The sequence below is a fragment of the Carettochelys insculpta genome, chromosome 1, assembly GCF_033958435.1.
Source record: "Carettochelys insculpta isolate YL-2023 chromosome 1, ASM3395843v1, whole genome shotgun sequence".
NCBI lineage: Eukaryota > Metazoa > Chordata > Testudines > Carettochelyidae > Carettochelys > Carettochelys insculpta.
The window spans coordinates 272,496,467-272,509,365 of NC_134137.1; the positions used below are offsets into that span (position 1 = coordinate 272,496,467).

The window sequence follows — 12,899 nt, forward strand, 5'->3', positions numbered from 1 at the left end:
TTGCCCGCCCGAGCCGTGCGAGCTCTATGAGCCAGCCACGCCAAGGCCCTCCTCTCCCACAAAGCCAGGCACCCCCACCGCTCTTACCCTATTCCCATCCTGTTCCCCCGAGCAAGGCACCTCAAGCCTCCAATCCAACTCCATCCTCCCCCTCCCTGCTAGACTTCCCCCCGCCCCACTGCAACCCACACTCACTCACCATTGTAGAAGGCAGCTAGCTCCACATGGGTCTTCGCAGGTCACTGCTTTTTATAGCAGCTGCATGGGGTCGCCCACGTAAAATGGCTGGGACTGAGAGCCAGAAACAAAGGCCTGCTCTTTCTTGGGATGGGCAAAATGATGGGGCGGGCTGGGTAGCCTCATGCCCCCACTGGAATTTCTTCACACCCCCCCCAGAGGGACACACTACCCAGTTTGGGAAACCATGTTCTAAACCTTTTACTATTTTTGTTACTCTGGTATCTTCAATTTGCCTACTTTTTTAATTTCATGGTGTTATGCCCAGAATTGTACATTTTAATGTAGCTAAATCCTCACGAATGCTATGTAGAGCAGGACAACTTTATTTTCTCTTTCTGTCTCTCTGTCTCTCTTTCTCCTTCCCTGCCTGCCACAGGTATAGCCTCTTCTTCTTCGAGTGGTCCCCGTGGGTGCTCCACAATAGGTGTCGGGCTCGCCCGGAGCCGCAGATCAGAAATCTTCCAGCAGTTTCTCCTGGATTGCGCATGCGCCGGTGCATGCCGCTCCCCTGCGCGCCCCTGGCTACGTGCGCGATCCGGTCCCCGCCAGTTCCTTCTCAACAGCCATCGGATGCAGACGGAATCCGCTCAGGCTAAGGCCAGAGTCAGATTAGATAGTGTTTTCTACGTGTAAATTGTTGGGTTTTTTCGGTTACAAAAAAAAAAAAGAAAGAGACAAAGAGGATATTTAAAAAAAAAAAAAAGAGAGAGAAGAGCGGAGAAGAGAAGAGTGGACGTGAAGGCCAGTGAGGCCGCCCGCTGCACCGCAGGCCGGTGACCGCAATTCGGGTAAAAAGGCACGGATTAAGTGCTAAGTACCCTATTAACAGCAAAGGACTCACCGCGATGGCCTCTTCAGGTTTTAAAAAGTGTGAGTCCTGCCGCAAAGCTATGCCGGCCTCCGACGGGCATAGTGAATGCATCCGCTGCCTGGGGGAATCACACGTTACCCAGAAGTGTTCTCACTGTGCTAAGCTCACAGCCAGGGCCAGGAAAGACAGAGAAATGAGGCTTAAAATGCTCTTGTTTGATAAGGCTCTCCAGCCGGACTTGCCAGAGAAGCCTCACCCAGAAGGGCCCTCTGGGTTGCATAAGAGGAAGGCAGCTTCTCTGACCCCCTCGGTACAGAAACGGAGGAAACTCCCCAGCTCGATCCTTGCCGGCGGTTTCAGCGAGCGGGACAAGCGGAGCACACAGCCCCCAGCTGCATACTCAGGCAAGCGGCAGCACGGCAGCGCACGTGGCAGAGGCTGAGCCTCCGGTTACACAACAGCCGGCACGCGCGGCGCCTAGAGCGTCAGCGAAGCAAGCGCCGGACCCGGCGGCACCGACCCCCGCGGCACCAACGGTGCAGGGGCGCCAGGCACGGAGCCGGCAGGCACCGGAGGAAGTTACCCGCACGGCACCGCAGCTGAGCGCGCCGAGCGCGGCGCCAAGAGCGGGGCCGAGATCCCCGGCACGGGAGGGGGCGGTGCCAGCTCCGGAGGGGAGGGGCAAGGCAAAAGCAAGAGGCCGGAACCGCAGCCCATCTCCAGACAGGGCTGTGCTGCTCTTAGCAACAAGCCCTCCCCCTGTGCTACACACGCCGCACCGAAGGCCTGGGTCTCCACCGGCCTATCCAGAGCCTCCTTCTCCGTTCCTCCAACCAATGTCACCATGGCTTGGGCCACCTTCACCTTTTCTGGGATTGGATCCCCTGGAGTACTATCACAAACCAGTTTCACCTCTATCTGTGTCGTCGTGGAGGTCTCGCTCTCCCAGACATCGGGGGTACACACCCCACGAGTGGTCTACGTCTCCATCGCCGGACCCTTGCCCGTGTTGCCATGGTCGTCCTTATCATGCTGGACACAGACACCACAGGCCTATGCCCAGGGGCAGGTTCTCCCCGGCCGCTCAATACCCCCGTGGACACTCCTGATCAGGGACGGAAACACAGTTGTCTCAAGGGGAATCATTTGTAGAACCCCGAGACTTTCCTTCACAGTCCTCCAGCGAGCAAGTGTATCATCGACCACAGGAGCCCGAGAGTTCCAGGGAGGTTTACCCTAGTGGTTCCTCCTCATCCTCCCCAGATGAGGCCATGGCCCCCAGGGATGTCTCTCCCCCGGATGACCTCACACAGTTTCAGGAGCTGTTTAAAAGGGTGGCTTTCATGCAAGGCATCCAAATGGCAGAGGTGCAGGAGAAACATCACAAACTCCTGAAAAATTTGAGACCCCCGGCTTCATCCAAAATTGCTGTTCCGCTGGACAAAGCCATTATGGAGTCAGCCACTACCATATGGCAGACTCCGGCCTCTGTTCCGCCTACGAACAAGAGAGCGGATAAGAAGTACTTCATCCCGGCAAAGGGCATGTAGTTCCTCTTCAGTCACCCACAACCAAATTCGTTGGTGGTCGAATCGTCCCAGCAGAGGTCAAAGGCTTCTCAGTACGAATCGGGGGGATCGGACAAAGATGCTAAGAAGCTAGAGCTGTTTGGCAGGAAAGTATATTCCTCTTCTACCCTGCTACTGAGAATGGCATATTATGCGGCACACCTAGCAAACCATAATTTTGATAATTACTCCAGGCTTACTCCCCTCATGGTTTCACTTCCGGAAGACAAAAAGCCGGTGTTAAAGGCGATTGTGCAAGAGGGCTATGCAGCATCGCGGACGGGAGTCCAGATTGCCCTGGACGTGGCGGATACGGCAGCACGTTCAACGGCTACAGCAGTGGTCATGCGTAGAGAATCCTGGCTCCAGACATCGGGTATCCCGAGGGACCTACCAGTGAAGATCGTGGACCTTCCCTTTGACACACAAAAGCTGTTTGCAGACTCAACCGAGTCAGTCCTCCATTCCAGTAAGGACTCGAGAGCTACACTTAGAACCTTGGGTATTTATACTCCTCCATACAGGAAGAAAAAATATTATCCTCAGCAAAGACGCTACCCGTACCAACCACAGCGTGCTCAATATCAATGGGGCTACGACCAAGGGCGCCATCAACAGCAGCAACAGTACAGAACTCCCAGGCGACGTTCTCAAAAAAGCCGTACACCCTCGGGACAGGCCCAAAGGCAACAAGTTTGACGGGTATGTCGGGGGCTGCACTATCACTACCATCGCTCAATGCCACTCTCATCTCATGTTCCATCATCGCCTCAGACCGTTCCACTCCCAATGGCAAAAGATCACCACAGACAAATGGGTGCCGGAGATCATAGCCACGGGTTACGCGATCCCCTTCCAGTCACTCCCACCGACAAAACCTCCCTCCAGGCCTCACCTCCGGGACGCTACCCACGAGGTGAGGCTCAAGCAGGAGGTGGATCACCTTATGTTCATAGCGGCGGTGGAAAGAGTGCTGGAAAAATTCCAGGGGAAAGGTTTTTATTCATGCTACTTCCTAACAGAGAAGAAAACAGGAGGCTGGAGGCCCATCCTAGATCTTCGGGGCCTCAACCGCTACTTGCGCAAGCAACATTTTTGGATGATCACAGTCGCCTCGATACTCACGGCACTGGACGATGGAGATTGGTTTGCAGCCCTCGACTTACAAGGTGCTTACTTTCACATAACAATCCACCCGGCACACAGACGCTTCCTCCGCTTCATGGTCGGCAAGGAACGCTTCCAGTACAGGGTTCTTCCGTTCAGCCTCTCCTCGGCCCCCAGAGTCTTTACCAAAACTCTGGCAGTGGTGTCAGCCTACCTGCACACACAGGGGTTGTTTATTTTCCCATATCTGGACGACTGCCTGCTGAAAGGGGCCTCGAAGGCAGAGGTCTTACGCATGATACGCGTCACAGCGGACACGTTTTCTTCGCTGGGCCTAGTCATCAACCTCGCAAAGTCAAAGACTGAACCCACACAAGATATAGAGTTCATAGGGGCACGCATAAACTCTATCACAGCAAGGGTGTACCTACCCGACGCCCGCTTCCTCACCATGAGTTCGCTGGTGCAAGTCATCACATACAGCCCCACGGTGCTGGTCTTAACGTGCTTACAGCTGCTGGGCCACATGGCGGCAGCGACGTTTGTGGTACAGAATGCCAGATTGCACATGCGAAGCCTGCAGCATTGGCTGGCGAGCGTTTACAAACCAGCATCCCACACTGTCCACAGGGTGGTGTCGCCCACAACAGAGGTGCGCAGATCCCTGGCATGGTGGGAAAACCCCGAGAATCACGCACGAATGGCAGATCCGCTCCGATCTGCTACGGCGCATTTTTTGTACATGGGGGTTTCCCCAGATCGATCCGTTTGCCACCCAGCACAACAAGAAGTGTCCCCAATACTGCTCCAGGGCAGGAGTGGGGTGGGGGTCCCTGGGGGACACATTCATGATTTCATGGAGTGGCCCCCTGCTTTACGCGTTTCCCCCCACAGCGCTTTTCCACAAGGTCTTGCAGAAAGCCAGAAGGGAGAGAGCTCGCATGATACTCATAGTCCCAACGTGGGATCGGCAGCAATGGTTTCCCTTGCTTCTGTGCATGTCGGACCGCCCACTGCTCCCTCTACTGGTGGCACCGGACTTACTCACGCAGGCTCAGGGGTCCATAGTGCACCTGCACCCTCAGGGTCTGCGTCTACAAGCATGGCTAATCCATGGCTCAGCTCCTTAGAGAGCACGTGTACGGAGGGAGTACAACAAGTCCTGGAATGTAGCCGAAGGACCTCCACTAGGAAGACTTACAAGCAGAAATGGACTCGATTCACAGCATGGTGTTCCGCCAAGCAGTTAGCTCCCCTTGATGTTCCTATACCTGTAATACTAGAATACTTATTGGACCTCAAGAGAGGCGGGCTTTCTCTATCCTCGCTAAAGGTCCACCTTGCTGCTTTATCAGCCTTTCGGCATACAGAGGAAGGGCCCACGTTATTCGCCCATCCTATTGTTACCAGGTTCTTGAAGGGGCTGGTAAACCTGCACCCCCCTCGGAAACCATTTCCACCATCGTGGAATTTGGACTTGGTGCTCAGCACGCTAACGGGTCCACCTTTTGAACCATTAGCCACAGTTCCCCTACGTCTCCTTGTGATAAAAACAACCTTCCTCCTTGCAATTACGTCAGCCCGCAGGGTGAGTGAGCTCGCAGCAGTGATGGCGCCGCCGCCCTGCACAGTATTCTCAAAGGAGGCGGTAACCTTAAGGCTGCACCCAGCCTTTGTTCCAAAAGTTTCTTCGGAGTTCCATCTTAATGAACCAATAGTTTTACCCTCGTTTTACCCGAAGCCTCACAGCTCCACCAAGGAGGCACGCCTGCATCTCCTGGATGCGAGGAGGGCGTTGGCCTTCTACATAGACAGAATTAAGCCCTTCCAGAAAACGGACAAGCTTCTAGTCTCTCTCGCTCCCAGGTCAAAAGGAGAAGGTCTCTCTTCACAGAGAATCTCAAAGCACATTGTGTCCTGTATAAAAATGTGCTACGAGCTTTGAAAGACTCCTTTGCTGGCCCCGCCCAGGGCTCACTCCACCAGGGCAGTGGCGGCGTCAACAGCCTTCTTCAAGGACATCGTGTTGAAAGACATCTGTAGAGCGGCAACCTGGTCATCCTACGACACCTTCGCCAAGCATTATGCCCTGCACCGGGTATTTGAAGAGGATACCTGTCTGTCGACGGCAGTCCTCTCGGGGGCAAGCTGCTCATAAACTGGTTACCCACCTCCTTACTTGGGTTACTGCTGGGTAGTCACCTATTGTGGAGCAGCCACGGGGACCACTCGAAGAAGAAAGAGAAGTTACTCACCTGTAGTAACGATGGTTCTTCGAGATGTGCCCCTGTGGGTGCTCCACCACCCGCCCATCCTCCCCGCTTCGTATCTCTGTCTAGTGTTTTTTTCAGGAGCATTCGAGGCGGTTGGTCAAGGAACTGGCGGGGATCGGATCGCGCACGTGGCCGGGGGCGCGCAGGGGAGCGGCGCGCGCTGGCGCATGCGCGATCCAGGAGAAACTGCTGGAAGATTTCCGATCTGTGGCGCCGGGCGAGCCCGACACCTATTGTGGAGCACCCACGGGGACACATCTTGAAGAACCATTGTTACTACAGGTGAGTAACTTCTCTTTGTCCTTGGTTTACGGGTTGCTAACCTAACATTTGTAATAAGAGTTGTTGGATTAATGTTATAATTACTTTTTTTGCTTGGCACCCCTCAAAATAAATAACTTTTCATTCATTTAACTGGTGGCTTTGTTCTTTTGCTCTTTCGTTTCTTGGGGTGTTGTTTTGGCTTCCCCATTCTCTCTGAAGCAATGCTATTGTACCTAAGCTAAAGATTCCCTGTAGTGCCCAGAAATTCTGCAGTGTTTGCTCACTGAGTGGATTCTGTGAAAGTGGGTGTTGGGGAGGAGGTACTGAACCTGGATGGCAACTGAAAGTGCTATTTAACACAGCCACTGTGTGTAAGAGCACATAAGGATGACAGCTTGGCACAGCTGTGCAACCCAGCCCACTGAGTACAGAGATGTAAGGTGTCAGCTTGTAAGTGCTGATTAATCAGTCCTCTCAGATGAGCTCTGTCAGTGTGTGCGTTCATCTGAGTCCAGGGTGAGAAGAACCTAATCCTGTGGACCCTGCGTCATGCAGGATAGTTCCATTGGGATGGAACTGGCAGAAGGGAGAAGTAAAGTTCCTTATGAACACTCGTCATAAAAGCAGCACACTAATAGAGTTATTTCCCCCATAACCCCAAAGGAGCATACCCCAGAGTAATGGGCAAATCTGATAACATGTTTTTGGGAGTAAGGGCACAGCTTGCTGGCGATTCGTGGTTTGCAATTTTGAAGTTCCCATGGTGAGAATTAAGCTAATGAGGGGCAGCATATGCAGTGCAGCACCTCATTACTATTCACCAACTGGGTTCGTTTACATGCTCCCTTCGAAGGATGGGGCTAGTGTAGACAAGCCCTTGGACTGTAGCAGGTCCTCCCTTTTGGGCAGTTGTTATTGGAAGAGATTCTGCCTTTCCTTCCACTCACTGCAATAGTTGTGGATCTGCTCTCCTCCATGGTCTGTGATCAGGTGAGCTACTTCCCCCCACTCCCAGCCTTTTAATTCCTTCTCCAGTTGGAGCATTTCCAACAGGTGTGGTTGACTGAGCCCAGAGAGTTCATTAACCACTGATTGCCTGTGTAGATTTGTATCCCCCACCACAGGTGGCTTAACTTTTCATGTTATTGCTTTTGTTGTTTTTTTAGGGCTGCTATACCCACCACATCCAAACAATTTCATAACAAAGACATTGTGTATTAACTGCATTGTGGAAAAATAAAAATAGTCTTACCCTTTTGGACATCTGTGCTCCTTTTCACACAGGGTACTTTGTTTTTAAAAAAAATGGAAATTTGGTTTTCCTATAAAAATTGTCAGTCAGATTCCCACTTTCTGGGATATATGTGACCTCCCTGCTACAAACTGATACTACAAGCATTTAGGTACATGCTGAACATTCTGCTTGTGAATAATCCCATTGAAATTTGATGAAACTATTTTCTAAATTGGTTGCAGATTATCTAGTGGGCCCATGCTCGGGGAGCCCTTGAGAAATGAGTGCCCTACCCCAGCAGACATCTGGCATGGGGCAGTTAACACTCAGAGCCCCAGCAGAAGTGCTGAGTGTGGCCAGGGAACCACCCATGCTTGGACACTGCTCCCTGGAGAAGTGACTGGTGGGGTGGAAGTAAGGGAAGCCCCAGTATCCAGACCCTGGTTTCCTGTGGAAGTATGGGGTAGCAGGGCAAGCCTGAATGTCTAGAGCACTGCTGTGGCTCTGGGACTGAAGGAGCATCAGCTCCCTGCTGTGGCCTCAGGGTTATGGCAGGGGCACAGAGCCTCTTCTATTTAAGGGAAATGGGGTGTAGTAAAGAACAAAGTTTGCAGGCAGCATTGGGAGGCTGGGAATGTGAGTGAAACTGGGGCTGGGCCATGAGGGAAGGAAGGGGACCAAGAGGAGTAGCACCAGGGATGACCTACAGAGAGAAGGGATGGGGAGGGGACCCCAACTTGCTCTGGACCTGGACCCCAGGAAACCTTAATCCATTTTTGCTCATAAATATAGTTTTGCATGTGTATAGGTCTTTAAATATCCATAGATTATAAAGCCAGATGGAATCTCTGTGATTAACTAGGAGTCCTGTGGCATTTTATAGACTAGCAGCCTTATTGGAGCATAAGCTTTCGTGGTCAAAGGTCCATTTTGTCATATGCATGTGAAGTGGGCCTTTGACCACAAAAGCTTATGCTCCAGTAAGTCGGTTAGTCTGTAAGGTCCCACAGGACTCCTTGTTGTTTTTGTAGATACATACTAACACAGCTACCCTCCTGATACTTTTGCTCATCTTAAAGAATTAAAGACTAATAAATTGTACAGTAAAATTCCTTTAATTTGGCCTCTGATGGTCCAAAAATCCTGATGATCCAGCGTATTTCAAAAATAGTCCCATTTATGAAGATAATCTGGCAAAATTTGATGGTCTGGCATCCAGAAGTCCTCTGAGATACCCATACCTCCAAATCTGCGTAAGTTGGAGGCTTGGGTGGTGGATTGAGGCTGTTGGAGGGGGGCTAAGCCTAGGAAGGGTTAGGGGTGCAAGGGGTTGGGGATGGAGTTGAGCCGGGGCATGTGGGCGTTGGAGCCAGGCCATGCGGGGGTGGTGAAGCTGAGAAGCGCAGGGGTGAAGAAGCTGCAGGAGCATGGGGTAGAAAAGAAGGTGGAGATTCTCAGGGGTGGTGAGCTGTGACACGAGGGTTTGAATTAGGGCATGGGATTTGAACCTGGGCATGTGGGGTGAGGGTGGTGCAGGGGTGGCAAAACTGCAGGAGCATGGGGGTAGGGAAGCTGCAGGAGCGTGGGGTAGAGAAGAAGCTGGGGACTCACAGCAGTGAGTACAGTTCAGTATTATTTATAGTGTAATAAATGTGGTGTAGTGTAGTAACCACTACAGCATCAAAATAGTGTATCACACATACCTCAGTAAAATTAGAATGTCTTAGGGCATCATTATGATGACGTCCAATAGTTCACAAAATATGGTAATCTGGCACCTGTCCGGTCCTGAACGTACCAGGTTAAAGGAATTTTATTGTATATTCTAAGACTGTTAAATGGTTTAGTCGATCCATTTTGAGAACTTTAGTTACAAGTAACATTTTCCCTTTATCATCCATGAATCAGCATTTAAAATACTTCAGCATAAAGAGTGTATTAAAATATTTATGAACGGTCCTTTAATAATTTGTCATATCTATGCTACCAACAAGGCAAAATGCTTTTTGTTTTCTTTTCTTTTCTTTTCTTTTTTTTATATTAGCTCTGTGGAGATTTCACAGTATCTCTGAGTGATGTAATGGTAACCTGGAAATACTTGCTAAGTGAGAAACTGGGATTGCCACGTGGGAATATGGAAGCACCTGAAAATTATGCTACTATCAAAAAAGCTTATGGTACATTCTTAAAGAGCAGTAATATGTTAGATCTAATAGATATATTCCAGAAGTGTCCTACATTAATACCTGAATCTGAAGCTGAAGAGCTGTCTCCAGTAAGTATGTCTGTTTTTAATGTTTGAAATTGTGTACCAATGTGGTTAACTTTAGTTCAAAAATGCAATAATGTTGAAGATATGTTCAGAAGCTGTGAATTGTTCATAACTGTTGCTTAGTTTTTCTGAAAGCAAGAAAGTTTAATTTTGTAATTCCTAAATTGCTTTTAAAGACTAAACTTGTGATTTAGACCTTTCTTCCTACCCTCCTGTCTTGTTGAAACCACAGTCCCTCTAAAGGTCTGTAGGCTTTTGAGGCATAAAACTCACTTCACTGAAATGTAATAGGCAAGTGACAGACACCACCAATTTGATTGACTTTATGTAAACTCTTTACATACATACATACATGTCGTATGCCATTTGAAAGCTTGGCAAACACAATTGAATAATACCTTTGAATACAACAAGTGAACTGCAGGGTAACTGGCAAGAGCAGAACCAGCAAGTGCTTCAAATGCCACTGGATTTTAGGCTGTAGCACCTCGTTGGTTTCCATAGATCATATCTAACTGAAAAGGAATTTGACCTAAAATATCTGAATGCAGGCAAAATGTTTGACTGTAGGATTTAAAATGGCACATAATTTTAACTCTGTGTAAAGACATTGTTATACTGTAGCCAAATAGAAGGGAACAGAGGATGACTTTGCCTCTCCATGTAGATTCTGGGAAAGATTTTCCTGTCTGAGGGCAATAGCTGTCCATCTTGCTTCCCCCCACCCCCACCTTTCCTTCTAGCATCATTAGGTACAGGACTCTGCTTCCAGTGTACTAGATTGGTTTTTAGCTGTCTTTTCTTTTTCCAGTGTGTAGCTTTCTTTATTTGCTTAATAATTTTCACTAGTCCCCTGTTCTCTATTTTGGGGCATCAGCTGAAATGGTGTCAAACATACCATTCAACAAAACCCTCAGTATGCTGTAGCCTAGCATTTCCACATAAAAATTCTTCCCCAGATACTAGTTTTTTAGCCTTGCACCTCAGTTTCTTACTCATACAGGTTCCTCTTTGAAAGTTTTTTGTGTTCAAGGATAGAGACCTCTGCAGGCTGCATCCTCTTTCAATGATTGGAGGAGACCATCTTTGGGATAAGGCTATTAACAGTACAGAAATAATTACTATTTTTTCAAGTTCCAATTGTCTTCATATTTAATCCTATTCCATATATTTTTCCAAAGGTTCAACTATTAAATTTTATCTCTGGCTTATCAGAAGAGAATGACTCTAGTCTTTCCATACCCTCAACTCCAATCAGAGACAGCCAAGATAACGTGAAGGTAAAACTTAAATTTATTGTCATTGCAACTTTTAATAAATAGAAGCACTGTATACAAACATAAATAAGTGAAATACAACACAGTTTGCTCTTCCTCACTTGTTGCCAATCAGAATTTTCAGAGTAGGGAATATATGACCCCCAGTATGACACATGAGTTTGTTGGTAGGCCAATGCCTCTCCTAGTAGGGCTAGAAAACAGGCTATATGCTGATTTTCCCAGTGCACCCTTAATCAAGAGACATAGTTCTTTTATGCAAGCCTGAAAAGCAATACCGGGCTTCTGTGGGAGCTCTTTGTTAGGGAGTTTAAACTTAGTTTCCTTTAAAATGGAAGGAAAAAGTAAAGTTTCCTTCGGCATAGTCAGGGGTCAGCAACCAAAATAGTAAGAAGAGACATTTTTTTCAGCCTTGGTAAAAAACTCAGTGATTCAGGAGCCGCAATGCATGTAAATAAGACTACCTTATGAACACAATCAAAACACAGACACAGTATCATATCCCATAATGCACTGCACATATTAAAAGAGGCGTTATCCAATGGTTGGAGATCATATATAGTTTGCTGTTTAGATAGGAGTTGTTCATTGTTGGGCTTTTAGATATTCACTGTTTATCAAGAATAATCAGGAGGGTTGTTTCATTTTACTTACTTATTTTTTTAACTTTGCAATTATAACGTTGGGAGCCATGAAGAAGTCCATAAAGTGCCATAGATTTCAGACCCCTGACCATAATCAAGACAGCAACTGTGGACCATAACTTCTCTTTCCTACCCTTCTAACTAGAAGTCTTGTGACTTGCTGAAAGATGTACAGTGTCGTAATAGTTTCACTAGGCTTTACACCTCAGATTTTATTTAGCTTTCACTCTTTCATTGTACTTACACATAAGAGAAACTGTCTCAAACTGTAGTGGTGTCAGCTCCAGTGAACCAAAGTGGAGGAGGTGTAAGTTGCCATTTAATTGTCTTCAGTCAAACCAGCATGGGCTTCCTGGAAATGCTATGTACATGTGCCTCTCAGTCCATTCTCCTCCTGATCCCCATGGTGAGGTGACTGGCAGATGGCAATGAGACTGGGCAGACGGTAGGAGTCTTTTGCTGCCTCCTATAATCATACACTCAGGCTGTTTCTACACTAAGACAAAACTTCAAAATGACCATGCTAATGGCCATATTGAAGAATACTAATGAGGCGCTGAATTGAATATTCAGTGCTTCATTGGCATTAGGATGCTTCCGGCTGTGATGCTTCGAAAGCACCGCTTTCAAATGCGCCTGGCTCGGCACACCTACACAGGGGTCCTTTTCGAAAGGACCCTGCACATTTTGAAATCCCTTTATTTCCCTCAGCTGAGAGGAATAAGGGGATTTTGAAATGTGCGGGGTCCTTTTGAAAAGGACCCCCCGTGTAGCTGCACTGAGCTGTGCGCATTTGAAAGTGGCACTTTTGAAGCACTGTGGTTGGAAGTGTCCTCATGCTAATGAGCCGCTGAATATTCAGTTCAACACCTCATTAGTATTCTTCGGTATGACCATTTCGAAGTTTTGTCTTAGTGTAGACACAGCCTCACTGTAAGAGGGAACTCTAACATTGTATTTTTAAACAAGTCAGAATTGTTTGCTTCCTTCCCCACACCTACCTTCTTAGCTACTGGACTTAATTTTTGAATCTTGTACTCTGTTTTCCTTTTACCCTGCCCTGCTGCTACCAACAGAAGTCTTCCTTGATCTCCTTGAAAAATACATTTCTCAGCCTCCCTTTTTCCTCTTCTGAACTTCAGTCTTTCTCTGCTTCTTCCTCTTCTTCTTAGTTCTTGTCTACATCTCCATCCCAAGTATCTTATAAAA

At 48.3% G+C, this 12,899-nt stretch overlaps 1 protein-coding gene across 1 annotated transcript in view; it reads left to right on the forward strand.

Moving 5' to 3' along the window:
• The window catches only part of PARPBP (PARP1 binding protein), an 88,224-nt gene that overhangs the window by 17,902 nt on the left and 57,423 nt on the right, over positions 1–12,899 (forward strand). The window contains exons 3-4 of the mRNA XM_075007631.1: positions 9,542–9,772; positions 10,951–11,049. Of these exons, the coding sequence (XP_074863732.1) occupies positions 9,542–9,772; positions 10,951–11,049 (330 nt within the window). The remainder of the gene's footprint in view (positions 1–9,541; positions 9,773–10,950; positions 11,050–12,899) is intronic.